Source organism: Haliotis rufescens, unplaced genomic scaffold, assembly GCF_023055435.1.
Source record: "Haliotis rufescens isolate VD_foot unplaced genomic scaffold, xgHalRufe1.0.p SCAF_4, whole genome shotgun sequence".
Lineage (NCBI taxonomy): Eukaryota > Metazoa > Mollusca > Gastropoda > Lepetellida > Haliotidae > Haliotis > Haliotis rufescens.
Window position 1 is genome coordinate 26,646,438 of NW_025964112.1, and position 16,599 is coordinate 26,663,036.

Genomic DNA, 16,599 nt, shown 5'->3' on the forward strand with positions numbered 1-16,599 from the left:
ACATTCCCACAATGACCAGCTTCCCATCTATGTACCAGGTCCGCAGACTCTACATTTAGACACCCCGTCATTAAATTGGGAAGGGATGTTTGTACTTGCTTTTTCCCCCATGGACACTACTAGATCGAGTACTAAGAAAAGTGGGGGAATCGGACTGTGTATTCATCCTCCTAGCCCCGGCTTGGCCAAACAGGACATGGTTTCACAGGTTGAATTGTTTGATAGGCATTACTTTGAAGTTGACGGATGACAGAGTAGACAAAATGTATGGATAACAACTTCTTTAAAACACTGCCTTAACAGTATTAAAGAAGTTGTTATCCATAAATTGTATCTACTTTGTTTCCCAGGTTGTTCCCTTCCTCATTAAAGATCCACTTATTCTACCATTATGATCTACTTCATCAACCCTGATCAGATGTATTTGGCAGCAGCTTGCACAACCTTCACCAACATGTACATTCCCAAAGAGGAACTAGTTGATTGTGCAGAGCTACATACAATCAACTTCTCCTCCCTCACTCACACGTCAGATTGGAGTAGAATCACTCTGCTATCACTACCAGAGTTCTTTGCCAAGAATCAGTCTGCTGGCAAGAGATCCAGTGAAGTTTGATCATTATGTCAGCCTAGGTTGGGACTGATTATAGTTTAAGAACTGGTTCGCAATAGAATATCTGGAGGTGATCTACGGTTCAACAGAAGTGAAGACAGCGTAAGAGGTCATCAGTGCAACTGGAAGTGATGTCATTAGAACTGAATGAGATCACCCATAGAAATGGAAGTGACCTCAACACAAAAGAAAGTGACGTCAGAACGCTCAGAAGTGACGTCAGAGACCGGAAGTGATGTCATGCAAATGCCCATATACCATGTTTTTCTTGAGTATAGTGCACACGTTTTTAAAAAAAACCCAGCTGTGTAGAAGTGGGTGCGCATTATACACGCCATAATGAGTTTTGAAGTTTTTTCCCCCCAATCGAAAGACATTACCGTGAGGGCATACTTCCCAAACAAAACCGAGGGCAAGTTTTTGATCTCATTTATGAACTGATCAAATAATATGAATTAGAAATAATTTTACTAATTGGTATTAACATGACTTCATTGATATTTACTGTTGAGAGTTTAACTGCAATACGCGGGGAGTACATCCGCGCGCTGCACGTGACGCACGTGCTTCAGGCCCATTGTAACAATGAGCGCACGTGGTTCAAGCCAGTCGAATGAAGAGCCACTGAAGAGCCACTGAAGAGGATGGACGCAGACAACGATATATTTCTGACGCAGTCAGTTTTTAAAGAATCGGCATCCTGTGCTGAAGAAGACAAGGAAAGTGATGACTTTAAATTCCGTTTAGGAGATCCACTCTCCGAGCGTGAAATAACCTTACAAGTTACCATCAAAAGACTGTGCAAGACGTCCGGTATTGAGGGCATGAAGATAAACCATTCCTTGAGAGCCACGGCAGCCACTCAATTGTATCAAGGTGACGTTGATGAACAAATGATTTGCGAAATTACCGGTAGGTTGATAAACATTTTAGTCCTGCAGTAATAAGAAATTGTTATTCAGCAAAAGTCATAACATATCAAAGAAATATTTTTTCCAAACAAGTAAGATGCTCTTTTTTTATTTATGATATATATGGTAATATTGGTGTTTTTTGAATCTGTAATAGTTTTTAAGTGTATTTGTATGCTGTATGTGTAATACTTTCAGTAATCTGAACAATTTGTTTCAGGACATCGGAGCGACGCCGTTCGAAATTACAAGAGAACTTCTGACAACCAAAAGGCAACGGTCTCTGACATACTTAGTATTTTGAAAAAAATGAACTCGCCATCACGTGAAGAAGCTGATCCAAAAAGAGCAGATGACCAATGACCTGAAGACAAACTAAATCGAACTGTGACGCACAATTTCAATTTCATCTAATATCAATAAATAGTTGAGCCATGTTCTGTTGTTTTTTTTTCATGCAGAAAGTTAATTCAATACAGAGGGTATTTTTCGGGACAAAAACCAGGCTTTCAGTAGAAAATCTCCCGGGATTTCTTGCAGAAAGCCCGGGGCTTACCCTGGGAATGCCCGGTAAACTACCAGTAGAGGTTTGGTCGGTAAAAGAAGACCCTGGCGAGACAATAGAGTGACGTCACTAGAGGTTTATAAGAGAAGGAGGAACCATGTTATAAATGGATGTCCTGAGGTCATGCCGACCTGGACTGAGGGATCTGCCGGTCCTGGGGTCTCGTGACCCGGACTATCCCATGTTTTTGGTGTCCTGGGGTCATGCCGACCCGGACAGAGGGATCTGCCGGTCCTGGTCTTGTGACCCGTACTATCCCGTGATATGGTGTCCTCTCCTATGAATTGGGGGCAGTAAAGGCCGACCAAGTGTAATAAATGACAAGTCAAGGCGACAGAACCAGCCCCAAGGTGATGGTCGGCGATGGAGGGTGGCAACTTTGACAACCAGCATGAAAACAAGGCAGAGAATGAGGAAGAGACATGCGCAGAATAAAGTAAATCATGATGCATGATGGGATATGTTTACCACGAATATGGGTTACGGCATGGAAAATGCAGTAAGGCAATGACACTCATTATGTATTGGAGAAAACACGCTTACGAGGTTTTGGTAGACAGCATGCCCTGGGGAGAGGGAAAAACCAAGGGGGCGAAGCCCCCATGGTTTTTCCCGACCCCCAGCGCATGCTCTGTCTACCAAAACAGAGGGAAAGTGTTTTTCCAAACTTATAAACCAAAAAAACCATCTTAAAACAACATTTATCAACATTTTTATGTTTCGAACATACTTTCCAATAACCTTAGGAAATGCGCATAAAATATCTATTGCTGGCGTACGGATCTTGAAAAGGACATTCTAAAAACCAGTGTGGATTATCAATACCTCTGTAGCCTCGTGGTACACTCACTGGGCTACTGATATGAAGGTTGCGAGTTCGATCCCTGGGGATTATAAAGAAAACATTTGTCATTTGATTTTACATTTCATTACATGTTACAATCTGAAGGGAAGTTACATTAATAAAATACCCAGGACATTATATAAAATCCCTGGGATATTATAGCAAATATGACTTGTATATCCTATAAAATCCCTGGGATATAATATAAAATCCCAGGGACATTACAACGTCCCAGTTTATGAGATTTAACCCAACTGGAAAGTAAAACCTCACAATAGATTTTAATGCCTATAGAAAGAAGTCTCTTACTTAATAGCGATCCCAATGAATAGGCTTATAAGGTAGAATAAGGTATGGATGGCATAATGTTAAGAATATGTGTAGAGATCTGGACGGTAATATTGCAGTGAGTACATGTAATATGTAGAGGGTACCTGTGATGGCTGCACAAACAAAAATATTAAATTTAAATTTTGTGCAACCACAACAAAACACGAATATATAAGATAAATGATTTATTATATTGGCACAGAAAAGGGGGCTGGCTCGGTCGCAGGCATGAAAAGACTGGGTCGATGACCCTTATGTTAGAAGAGGAGGAGGAACCATGTTATAAATGGATGTCCTGAGGTCATGCCGACCTGGACTGAGGGATCTGCCGGTCCTGGGGTCTCGTGACCCGGACTTTCCCATGTTTTTGGTGTCCTGGGGTCATGCCGACCCAGACTGAGGGATCTGCCGGTCCTGGGGTCTCGCGACCCGTACTATCCCGTGATATGGTGTCCTCTCCTATGAATTGGGGGCAGTTTTTAACTAATTTCAGCGAAATCGTGTGTGAAGCAATCGGAAGATCGCACAACTCTCTGTTATTAACAGCAACATTACGGTCACATTACGCCTTGATTCACTTAGTTGATAGAGAATGGATACATATATCATAAATGCCATACTTTGACTAGTTAAAAGTCATATTTTTTATAGTTTGATGATTCTATGTCAACACATAGTTCTCGCGCTCACGTGCGCGGGAGCCACGACGGTGACTGGTCAAACTGGTTCCATGTGAAAAATAATAAATGGCAATAGGGTTCAGCTGCTTCGCTTAGGGTTATTATTATTTTAAATATATTTAGTAAAAGCTGCAACTAAATTAACAAGATATGGGATTATATTATTCCTGATTAAAAAAATAGTTTCAGATACAATTTTTGCCAATCCTTGCATTAAAATCCTGTAAAGTTATATCATTGGGTGTGACTACAAAGAATCACTGGTAGATTTCAAGGAAACATGTATACTGCTGATTGCTGTTTCCGGCTTAGTTTACAAGAAAATACACAAGGTAATCTTAATCCCTGGATGTAAAACAATGCCTAGCAGAACAAAAAACACAATTTAAATGGTAAATCAACATGTCTGGTGATTTTTTTTTTATCTCAAATTTCAAATTTGTATTGACCAAGTTTCTCATCACCCGTTCATTTACCGGAATTCGTTGAAGGGGTACGGTGTAATTTTCTTCTGCGCATAATTTTCGAATTATTTATTTTCTCCAAAATACTGAATTCGCTAGAGGGGGATGGGCATTATACTTGGGTGTGCACTATGCTCAAGAAAATACAGTAATAGTATTTACAGTGCAAGAAAAAGGTATTGTGCATTTGCTTAAATGTTTCTGTGTTCATAATATGTCATTAACTGTCACCAATCCTGTATTGCTATATACCAGATCCCATCAAACCCTCTGGTTTATTCTAACTATGATGTAATAGAGGTTAGGTATTGGAAGGAATTATCAAACAATAATTATCATTGTGTATAATTCTAAGAATGCTACCTCTATTGCATCTGGAAAATGTCCCTCCCACCTCCCTGATATATCTACATCTGTTAGATGGAGTTGGAAAGAAGTGATGTGTCTCCCACTCTAAGCATGCACTGAGGCATTTGGCACAACATGCAGTACTCCTAACAACTGATTAGGAACTTGAAGAGGATGTCTGTTGAAAAGCTAAAGATATTTTTGTGTGATGTTAAGCAAATTTCAAGAATATTGGCTATGATGTAATAGATGTACTATTCTTAGAAATATTCACAAAGATAACTATCGTATGATGTTTGATGACAATACAGGCAGGGCTAAGAAAGTTATATCATTGGGTGTGTCTTGACCGAATCACCGGTAGATTTAAAAAAGAACATGTGTGCAGCTGATTGCCGGCTTAGTGAGAAAATACACAAGGTAATCTTAATCCCTGGATGTAAAACAATGCCTAGCTGAACCAAAAATACAATTTAAATGGTAAATCAACATATCTGGTGATTTTTTTTGTCTCAAATTTCAAATTTGTACTGACCAAGTTTTTCATCACCCGTATGTTACCGAAATTCACTGAAGGGGTACGGGGTAATTTTTCTCTGCGCATATTTGAATTATTTTTTTTCACCAAAATACTGAATCCGCTAGAGGTGGGGGTGCGCACTTTACTCAAGAAAATATGGCAATCAGGTCAAGTAGGTCTTCATTAAAGTGTAAATTCATCCAAAAAAGTTGAGCTTCTGTACCTCTGGTAGTGTTGATCTGTTTCCTTTTTTTCAGATTGGCATTACGTGTTCCATTAGTGCGGCTATACCAGGAAGTAGAAACATTCCGATATAGGGCAATATCAGACACCCTTGTCACGATTAACCGAATGGAGGGAGCACGCACGGAATACAGAGGAGCTCTGCTCTGGATGAAAAATATATCTGAAGAATTAGACCCCGACACCTACAAACAGCTGGAAAAGTTTAGGAAGGTAAGGTTGGCAATAACAACAGAGGGGCCACCAATCAGGGAAAATCAACAAAATCAAAACTTGTCACAGTTCCTTTGTGAAACCTCTAAGAAAATGAATATCCTGAGGAAATAATAGGAAAGTAAGTATTCTTACAGCATCTGTGCAGTATTATGTGGTTGTGTGTATTGCCATGAGTAGCCTCAGATCGTTGTTTGTCTACCCCCTATGGGTGTAAACATGGGAGAGCTGAAGTTATGTTGCACATGACCCAAATTTAAGTTCTTTTATTTTAGTAGCCTAACAGAGATGTTATGGTCCCCCGCCGCTCGAAAGCGCGGAGCGGGGGACATAGTATTCACGACCGTCCATCCGTACGTCCCACCTGTTTGTTGCCGCGATATCTCAAGAACTAAACACTGGATTGTCTTCATATTTGGAACTATGGTGTATATACAGACTCCGCAGACACCAGTCGGTTTTGGTGACCTTGACTCCATTTTCAAGGTCACAGCAGGCAAATCTGCTTTTGGAGTTGGAAAACGGTGTTGCCGTGATAACTCAAGAACTAAACACTGGATTGTCTTCATATTTGGAACTATGGTGTATATACAGACTCCGCAGACACCAGTCGGTTTTGGTGACCTTGACCCCTTTTTTAAGGTCACAGCAGGCAAATCTGCTTTTGGAGTTGGAAAATGGTGTTGCCGCGATATCTTAAGAACTAAACACTGGATTGTCTTCATATTTGGAACTATGGTGTATATACAGACTCTGCAGACACCAGTAGGTTTTGGTGACCTTGACCCCATTTTCAAATTCAAAGAATCTCTGGTAAATTTTGATTTTTAGATCCAGTAGTCAGAAAGTCAGAACTCACCAATCCCTTAACTACCATATATCCCTGTGTAAAAGGCGAGTTTTTCGTACCTAAAATGAGGGGGTTAAGAAGGGGGGTCGTCTTATACACAGAGTCGAAGATCTCACATTTTTTTCCACTGGCGATGTCAATCGGCGTCCGATAGCCAGCCCAGCATTTGACAATAAAACTTCGCATTTCGTCCTAAATAACTGTTCCAATAACTATTTCCATACATAATCATGATTTGTATCTCTTTTCCTTGAATAAAGTTTAATAATTTCTGCAAATAAAGTTGAAATGACCCTCGCCTCGATGCAGATTGTCAAACCAGCTGACACGGTAAAATAATCAACATCCATGAGTAGAGAGCCGGAAGTACCGATAGACATTTGCATATTGCACATGTGACCTAACATGTGATAACCTGTGGAGCTGAAATCAATTCCCGCTGTTTTTACAGTTGTATTAACAACTGTTGGAGACAGTGTGTACAAGTGATTGTGGAATAAACACGCTGAATGTGAAGCAAACATAAGCCTAGTTAGTTACAAGATAGTTAATTTGCGATTAAATTATTCACCATTGTCTCTTATATGTTATTACTTCATACATGAATTTTATTTTACGGGCACGAATTTGGTGTCGTACCGTGTAAACACAAAATGGCAACATGTGCTGGAGTTACACACGTGACCTATCATTGTAGAAAAAAACAACGCAAGATAAACATATATTTATTCCATATATAAGGTTTGTGTGCACACTTGTGATGTGCTTCATTCCAGGTTGCCTTATACACGGAGTATAGGATTTTGGGTTGATTTTGAAGGCGTGTACAGGGGGGTCGTCTTATACGTTGGGTCGCATTATACACAGCGATTTACGGTATTAACAATCCAGACTATACTTGTTAATGATTTAAAGGATACTTCCTCCATAACATCAGGAGTAATCCCACCCACCTCCCGAATATTCTTCATCTAGTTGTAGATATTGGAAAGAATGTTTGGGTGATAGGAGTAGTATTATCTGAATTATTAAAAATGATAACAATTGTTTCATGTTTTATTATGCAGGTCCAGGGACAGGTACGCAAAACAAAAGCTAGGTTTGACAAACTGAAACTGGATGTGATGCAGAAAGTGGACCTCCTTGCAGCCAGTCGGTGTAACATGTTCTCTCATGTCCTAGCCAACTACCAGTCAACTCTTCTACATTTCTGGGAGAAAACATCACGTACCATGTCAGCAGTTGCAGAGAGCTTTAAAGGTTATCAGCATTATGAGTTCAACATGCTAAAGGTTTGTCAAATATTGTTTCTAATTAAAGTTTTTAGATTTAAGCTGCTCATATTAACTCTGTCCAGACTGATGTTTGATATATATATCTGAATCTCATTACAACCATATTTTTATAATCTCTACCTCAATAACATCTTTGCCATAAATCCCGTATTTTGGCTTCAGTCACACTAGCTAAATTTTCATATTTTCAACAGACATCCTCTTCTCAATGTCAATTACACACAATTAGTTGTTCCCGATTAGCACTATAGCAACCCAAGCTATGACGTGTGGAATGGCAGGAAACCTCACTTCTTTCCTCTGTGTGCTTGAGTCAACACCTATTGTTATAGTTGTAACGATCAAGCACTTGGTTGTAGTGACATTTAATCTAAGATTGTTCAGTAGTTTTCTTAAAACAGATATATTAAGTCATATTAAGAGCTGCTAAATTGCAGTGATGATCGAACTCACGTATTGCTGGTGTGAGGTGTTTGTGAGATTGTCATGGAGTCTCCCCCTCCTCCTGCTTGTAAGGAGTGTGGCCATTTTATGATCATGGGAGATCATCACAGCAACTGCTAGAAGTGCAGAGAGGCCAAATGCACTGAAGAGGCAAGATGTGATCTGTGCCCTACTCTGTCTAAGAAGCCATTCAACAAACTAGCAGAAGCCTTGACTAAAACTAGAAGAAGAGAAGCAGACAGTATTGACTAAGAAGAGTCCTCTGACCATGAGAACACATGGGGAACAGCAATCTGTTCAGATCACAGCAGCTCTACCTACCACTCTGCTAATGAAACTACTTCTGCATTCTCTATGAACATGTTGAAACAGCTCTTCAACCAGCAGAAGAAGAAGGAGTCGCTGTTTGAGTCCCGCTTCTCAGCTATATCTCAGGAGCTGGAGATGCTTAGAAAGAAGCAGATAGTATTGGCTAAGAAGAGTCTGTTCAGACCACAGCCTATCCCAGATGACCATACGAACTAGCCCGGTAGAAGCTCCCAAGCAAGGCTTGGGTCCTGTCAGGGTACCACAAGGCCATCTTCCTCATCTATGACCCCATACAGTCTCCCGCAGACCGGTACGGGAGCGTCACTACAACCACATAGTCACCATCAACAGATGTAACCTAAGCCGACCACTCGGACCGCATGGGAGATTACATCATGGGACAGCCTAGCAGTTTGATGGAGGACCATCATTCCCATACGGGTTCCGTTATACATGGGCACTTGTCACAAGCCGCTCTGACTTTACTCATAGCGGAGTCCTGGACACCAGCAGATGATGAACCGCACGGGGAACACATGGATGTATGGATTATGACAAACATCCACCCCTCCCAGGAGTTACCCACGATCATTCTGTGTCGGAGTTGGACCTAAATGAGGAGTTTAATCAGTCTGACGATTCACCCCAACAGGATTATGCAGAGAGAATGCCGGAATACGGAGGATGTCATGCTCCTACATCATCTCAACATATCCACCAGACATTGCCGTGGCCGAGTTATGCAGGCAAGGCTTCTGAAAGTCTACTCAAGCTCAGACAAGATGAACGGCTACCCTTACCTGTATCAAACCTATGATTCTCCTCTCCGGAGCATCAAGTTTTGGACGAGATCTTTTATGAAGCTAGTACGCAACCCTAATACTAAAGTCACATTACCTGCTTCCTGGATTAAAGACCTGTCTCTGATGCCCAGACATTTCATGGACATTGGCGCATATATTGACTGGTTTGTCGCCGGAATCGGGCACATCATTGCAGACATCATATGACGGCATACCCGGAGAGACTCCCATGACTATAAGGACGGATCAGGTTGGACTCATCCACAGCCTGCTAGACACCATAGTCAGAATGCAGGAAGACTTACTCTCCACCCAAGTCTGGATGTCTTCACAGCTAATCTTGGTACAGCGTCAACAACTACCAGCACAACCACACAAAGGTTGGTAATGTCACAACTGATATCTGCTCCCAAGATGTTCAATGGCAAATTGGGACATGTCATAGACAAGGTCAGACAAGACACAACTGAACGATTCCAGGTGTCTATTGTAAAAGTTGCTCAGGATGGAGGTTATACTGTGTAAATACTTGTTTGAGGTGGCTAAGTTCAGTAGTTATGTCTCCCCCAGAATGGAGGGAGACATATTGTTTTTGGCACGGTTCCCGTCGGCGTCGGCGTCGGCGTTGGCGTTCCCACCGTTTCCGGACCATAACTCAGAAACCGTTTAATATTGTTTTGCGAAACTTTGTATACACATTAACCCAGCACTGAAGTGGTGCCTTTTGCTATTTCGAGATTTTTGACATTTTTATTTTTTCTCGTTTCCATGGAGATAACTTGAACATAGACTCTGAATGGGGGTAAGCTTGGTTTCCGGACCATAACTCGGAAACCGTTTAATATTTTTTCGCGAAAATTTGTATACACATTAACCCAGCACTGAAGTGGTGCCTTTTGCTATTTGGAGATTTTTGACATTTTTATTTTTTCTCGTTTCCATGGAGATAAGTTGAACATAGACTCTGAATGGGGGTAAGCTTGGTTTCCGGACCATAACTCGGAAACCGTTTAATATTTTTTCGCGAAACTTTGTATACACATTAACCCAGCACTGAAGTGGTGCCTTTTGCTATTTAGAGATTTTTGACATTTTTATTTTTTCTCGTTTCCATGGAGATAAGTTGAACATAGGCTCTGAATTGGGGTAAGCTTTATTTCCTGACCATATTAACTCAGAAACCGTTTAATATTTTTTCGCGAAACTTTGTATACACATTAACCCAGCACTGAAGTGGTGCCTTTTGCTATTTAGAGATTTTTGACATTTTTATTTTTTTCTCGTTTCCATGGAGATAAGTTGAACATAGACTCTGAATTGGGGTAAGCTTGGTTTCCGGACCATAACTCGGAAACCGTTTAATATTTTTTCGCGAAACTTTGTATACACATTAACCCAGCACTGAAGTGGTGCCTTTTGCTATTTAGAGATTTTTGACATTTTTATTTTTTCTCGTTTCCATGGATATAAGTTGAACATAGACTCTGAATGGGGGTAAGCTTTGTTTCCTGACCATAACTCAGAAACCGTTTAATATTTTTTCGCGAAACTTTGTATACACATTAACCCAGCACTGAAGTGGTGCCCATTAGTTGTTTGAAATTTCTAGGAGTTCTATTTTTGTCTCTGTTATTTAGTAATGGAGGGTGGGAATGAAGAGATGGGGTTTAACGTGAAGTAAACGAATGAATGGGGGTTAGGGGAATGGGGGGAGACATATGTTTTTACGAGTAAAAACACTTTCTAGTTAGATGTTGCTTCAGGGAACAGACATTGTGAGCTCGTCCTACTAGGGTTGAAACAATTCCTTTCTTGACTTGAGGTGGATGGTTGGAGGCATCGTGTATGTATTGATCTGTGTGGGTAGGTTTCCGATAAACAGTGGAAGTACATCAAGGAAGGGGAGCTGTCGATTGGTTTCTTCCTCCATGGTGAACTGCATTCCTGGGTTTTGGGAATTCAAGTGGTCCAGTCGAGTTCTGAGGTCATTGTTGGGATGTAGGATGACAAAGGTGTCATCAACTTTGCGGAACCAGCAGAGGGGAGTTATTGGGCATGTTTCCAGTGCTTTTTCTTCAAGGTAGGTCATAAATATCTCGGTGATCAAGGGTGATAGTGGGGATCAAAAAGGGAGGCCGTGGGTTTGTCTCTCCAGGTAAAGTATGTTGAGCTGATACAGGAGTGTATGAGTATGAGTGTTATGATTTCCATGGCCTCGTTCCGGGTACATTCGTGAACAGGTCGACAACGTCGTAGCTGATTAAGTTCCTGGTTGGGGGATGTCGAGAATCTTCTTACAACATTTTGACAAATCTGCCACAAAGGACTTGGCAGTCTCACCAAGGGGTGCGAGGAGGCGGGCTAGGTGCTGGGCCGTATTGTAGTGAACAGTGTCTCTGGAGCAGACTAGGAGGCAGACTAGGAGACAGGCTTTGACAGGGTCTTTGTGAATATTACTGGCTTCATCCTTTGTGTATGTCACTGACTTCACCAATGATTGTCATCACTACCCTTGTGTGTACATAACAGGCTTCTCTACTCCAGTATAACAATATCTACTCTACTGTATAAACATTGCCTCCTACTTATATATACTGAGTCAAATTAAAAACTTCACATTTTTAAAAGTAATCCCATATATGATATACAACGGACAAATGTATCAGAGAAGGTAATTTTTAAAAAATCATTAATGTCCAAAGAAGGATTTTAATCGGTGGTAACCATAATTTGTTCCAAGCACCATGGTATTCAGTAATAACATCAACAGTTTAAATCATAAGTCCCAAGCACGAGAATCTGATGGCACACAAGTTCAGTAGCGTGTATGGCCACCATGTGCGTTGACAACTGCCACACAACGCCTCAGCATGGACCTTGTGGTGCTTGTGAAGCTTGTGAACACATGATTGGGAAGACTCCGCCATTGTTGCTGCAAAATGGTGCCAAGATCTTGCAAATTCTGTGGTTGATTATGGAGAGTGCGCAGACTTCTGCCAAGAGCATCCCAGACGTGTTCGATGGGAGTCAGGTCGGCATTCTGAAGGAAATTCCTTGTCAAAATTGCTGTGTTGGGTCTGGCATTGTCGTGTTGGAAGATCAAACCGGGTCCATGCTGCCATAAAAGGCAGAAGTTCTGTACCTGGTCGCGGTAAGCAGCAGCATTGAGGTTGCCACGGATGACCAGTTGCACGTGAAAAAACACTTTTGCCACTATAGTGCTGTGCACATGATTTTGATCGATTCACCTGCACAAAAACGGGTGTTATCTGAAGACAATACGTGGCCATTACTGTTTAAATACACAATAAGGGCCCACAATGATAACTGGTCAAAATGTTAAAATTTTAGGATTGTGAAGTTTTAATTTGGTTCAGTATATATATATATATACTTGCCAACCACACTTTGTATATCACTTGCTTGATAACGGTGTTAGAACCTACACCGAAACATCGCTCTTAATTGTGATAAAGAAGTTGTTCATCCATAAATTCATTTCCTTACTTGGATATCTATATATGATGGAGACTACACGATTGTTTGCCTTGTCAGACTCCATCAGTTGCCGTATGGAAGCGAGACATATTCCCAGAAAGCTGAACATCCTTGCCGACAGCCTTTCCCGCCTTGGGAGAATAGTGGCAACAGAATGGACCTTACATCCTGAGATATTTGCTTGAATAACCCTATTATGGGACACAACACATCTAAATCTCTTTGCCACCTGCCTAAACCATCAACATCTGGTTTATGTTAGTCCAGTTCCCGATCCGATACGCACCAGGTCGATGCGCTATCGATGGATTGGCAGGTCTTTTTGCATACGCATTCCCACCATGGTCTCTCCTTGACAAGGTCATCCACAAGGTTGAGGAGATGGATTGAATGATAATCTTGATAGCACCAATCTGGCCCAGCAAAGTGTGGTTCCCCAGATTATTAAGGCTCTACGAGAATCTGCCAAGCCTACATCTAACTGCCTGGAAGTTATCACGCAGAAGATGCAGACATGCAGATACTCTGAGATTGCCTCAGAAGCTGTGGCAAGATCATTTAGACCTTCATTCTCCCTTACTTATGACACCAGATGGGACAAGTTAGTCCAGTGGAGAACACAACAAGGGATTATAACTAGTGCTATATCGATCCCTATGGTAGCAGTTTTTCTACTACATCAAGACAACAAATTCCGACATTGGACGATAGAAGGTTACAGATCAGCCCTTCATTCTGTACTTCAACCTGACTGATTATCAATTGGAAACCATCCCATTCTAACAGACTAAGATTTTCAGAACTCCATGCTCAGGACTAATCTAGTCTCACCCATGATCAACATTGGACTTCAATAACTCTAAGATCGCTCCCAGATTTTGTAGCCAAACATGCCGCGATATAACTGAAATACTGTTAATAGCGGTGTTTAACCCAACTCTCTCACTCACTCACTCACTCACTCTCACTCACTCACTCACTCACTCACTCACTCACTCACTCACTCACTCACTCACTCACTCACTCACTCACTCACTCACATCAAACATCATTCTACCACCATGGGGCCGTTTGGCCAGAGACACTATACCATTCCTGCCTTGGGGCCATCAGTGGATCAACCAGACAGACTTCTCTGTCCCATCAGAAATTCTACCTCTCGGCTACAGACCCACATAGACTCCATCGAAGGAGACTTTTCATATCCTGCAAGCCTCATTCCAACAAAGACATCGCCAAGGCTACAGTTCCGGGTTGGCTTAAGTCTACCATTGCAGTGAGCTAAACACAGGCACAGAATTCCACTCCCCATCTTGGATCCTGCTCGGATCATGAAATCAGTGCCCTTACCACGAATCTTGCTTCTTGACGTCATTTGGTAGAAATGGACCAGAAATGATGTCATTATTACTAACAAGATAAGCTAATGTAATGGTAATTCTTGTGAAGGTATCACTGATTTGACTGATTCTTGATGCATTCTGATTTTCAAGTCCTCATGAGAAATTTCAGAGGAAATTATCTAGGGTCAGGTTTAGAATTAGTGATTAAATGGTTTCCAGAAGAGGACTACTGTCAATCACACAGGAAGTTACTGGAGGCAGATCCCGCCGGGTCCCTCTGGTATATTCTGGCAAAGATGTAATAGAGGTAGAGGATTTGCAAGAATTATCAAACAACAGTTATCATTGTTAATAATTCTAAGAATACCACCTCTATTACATCAGGACCAGATGTTGGAAAGAAGTGAGGTTTCCCGCCATTACACAGGTCATAGCTTGGGTTGCTATAGTGCTATTTGGGAACAACTAATTGTGTGTAATTGACACTGAAGAGGACGTCTGTTGAAAATCTGAAAATTTAGCTAGTGTGACTGAAGCCAAAATACGGGATTTATGGCAAAGGATGTAATAGAGGTAGTATTCTTAGAATTATTAACAATCATAACTATTGTTCAATTTTTCATTTGAATCAACCAATGAATTCTATGTTATTTAAATGACTATTGCTTTGCGAAAGATGAATCTATTTTTTCCTTCAGAACTAGATGACTGTAGACCATGTATGCACTTAAACTGCTTTTGTTGTTGTGCTATCTGGAGGTATTTTCTCTTCTTCAGTTGATTTGCAAATGGAATCAAGAAATCTTAACAGTGTCAACTTTATTACTCCGTATTTGAAAGAGTTGTGTAACATTGTATTGATGATTTCCTGGAATTGGTGATAGCATGACTCATGTGTTTCTTTTTAATGCAAGGGTCAGCAAAAATTGTATCTGAAACTATTTCCTTGTCAGAAATAATATATTCCAATATCTTGTTATTTTAGTTACAGCTTTTACTAAATATATTTAAAATAATAATAACCCCATGCATAGCAGCTGATCGCTATTGCAGGTTTTTTTTGGAACAATTTGATCATTTACCATTGAGGCTCCCGCACAGGTAATCGCGAGAACTACATGTTGACATAGAATCGTCAAACTATAACAAATATGGCTTTTAATGAGTCAAGGTATGGCATTTATGATATATGTATCCATTCTCTGTCAACTTAAGTTATTCAAGGCGGGGGCACAGGTGGCCCAGTTGTCTAAGGCGCCGCGATTCACTGTGCAGAGTTGCGTCCCTTGGGCAGGCAAGAAACCCACAATTGTAGGTTCGAATCCCAGTTCACCCCGATTATGTTTCTAGGTTTGTCAGCACCATACCTGTGCTCGTGGGATTCACCGAAGTGGTAAACATCTGAGACCTGCATCACTTGGGGCTTTCCTACCACATTAAGCTGACACGCCGCGATATAACTGGAATACTGTTAAAAGCGGCGTTAAACCCAACTCACTCACTCACTCGTTTCAAGGCATCAATAGCCGTTATCTGACTGTGGTTGCTGTTAATAACGGTGAGTTGTGCGATCTTCCGATCGCTTCACACATGATTTCACTGAAATTAATCAAAACAGCATTAAAAGGAATTTTGAATAAAATTAAAGAAATAAGTTACAAACATAAGTCCAGAGATACAATGAACACTTTTTTAGACAGACAGTGTAATTACATGATTCATTTGAGTACTTCAGTTTGGATTTGTTGACATAGTATTTCCGGTGTTACGTGCTCACGGTAATGTCTTTCCGTTGGGGGGAAAAAACCATTAAAACTCTTGATTACATAGTAGTAAGACCACCTCATTGAAAGAATATCTATATCTACTCAGTTTTAACTGCAGAATATTTGTTCACTTTTAATCTCTGGCTAAACTTGAAACAATCGCCAGTAACTAAGGGAAAGGTGTGAACCCTGTTGGGTGCCTAAGTCCCCTTGGTCCCTAGCATGGCGACCTATAGCCCCATTTTTATATCTTTAGTATTCTACAACTAGTTTTAAGTGAAACTATGACATATTGCTTGTTATTATACTGTCCTTCGTCGACAGTTTTTTTTATGAATATTGTATAACTTGTTCAAGTCACACTATGGCTAAAATATTGCCGATGTAACTTAAAATTAAATTCACTCACTCACTACTGATGAGGCACATTCCCGGGATCTGCAATATTATAGCTGACTCCTTATCCCGACCCAGCCTACCGCCACCAACAGAATGGTGTTTCCACCCAAGGATTTTTCGGTGGATCTTCAAACTTTACCATTGCCAATTCATCGACCTCT

The 16,599-nt window shown here is 40.9% G+C and overlaps 2 protein-coding genes across 3 annotated transcripts in view; both read left to right on the forward strand.

Annotated features, from left to right (window-relative positions):
- LOC124115107 (islet cell autoantigen 1-like) overlaps positions 1-16,599 on the forward strand; it is a 353,911-nt gene that overhangs the window by 152,397 nt on the left and 184,915 nt on the right. For both annotated transcript variants that reach the window (XM_046475926.2, XM_046475927.2), the window contains exons 6-7: positions 5,533-5,731; positions 7,649-7,873. In XM_046475926.2, coding sequence (XP_046331882.1) covers positions 5,533-5,731; positions 7,649-7,873 — 424 coding nt within the window. The remainder of the gene's footprint in view (positions 1-5,532; positions 5,732-7,648; positions 7,874-16,599) is intronic.
- LOC124115109 lies at positions 1,253-1,975 on the forward strand. The gene is made up of 2 exons (XM_046475929.2): positions 1,253-1,525; positions 1,745-1,975. Exons 1-2 carry the CDS (start codon positions 1,258-1,260, stop codon positions 1,885-1,887), a joined length of 411 nt encoding a protein of 136 aa, XP_046331885.1. The 5' UTR covers positions 1,253-1,257; the 3' UTR covers positions 1,888-1,975.

Excerpts from the sequence above, each read along its gene's own strand:
- LOC124115109 (XM_046475929.2), top strand. The coding sequence starts at position 1,258 with ATGGACGCAGACAACGATATATTTCTGACGCAGTCAGTTTTTAAAGAA. Across the intron at positions 1,526-1,744 it reads AATGATTTGCGAAATTACCG|GACATCGGAGCGACGCCGTT; the intron begins GTAGGTTGATAA and ends AATTTGTTTCAG.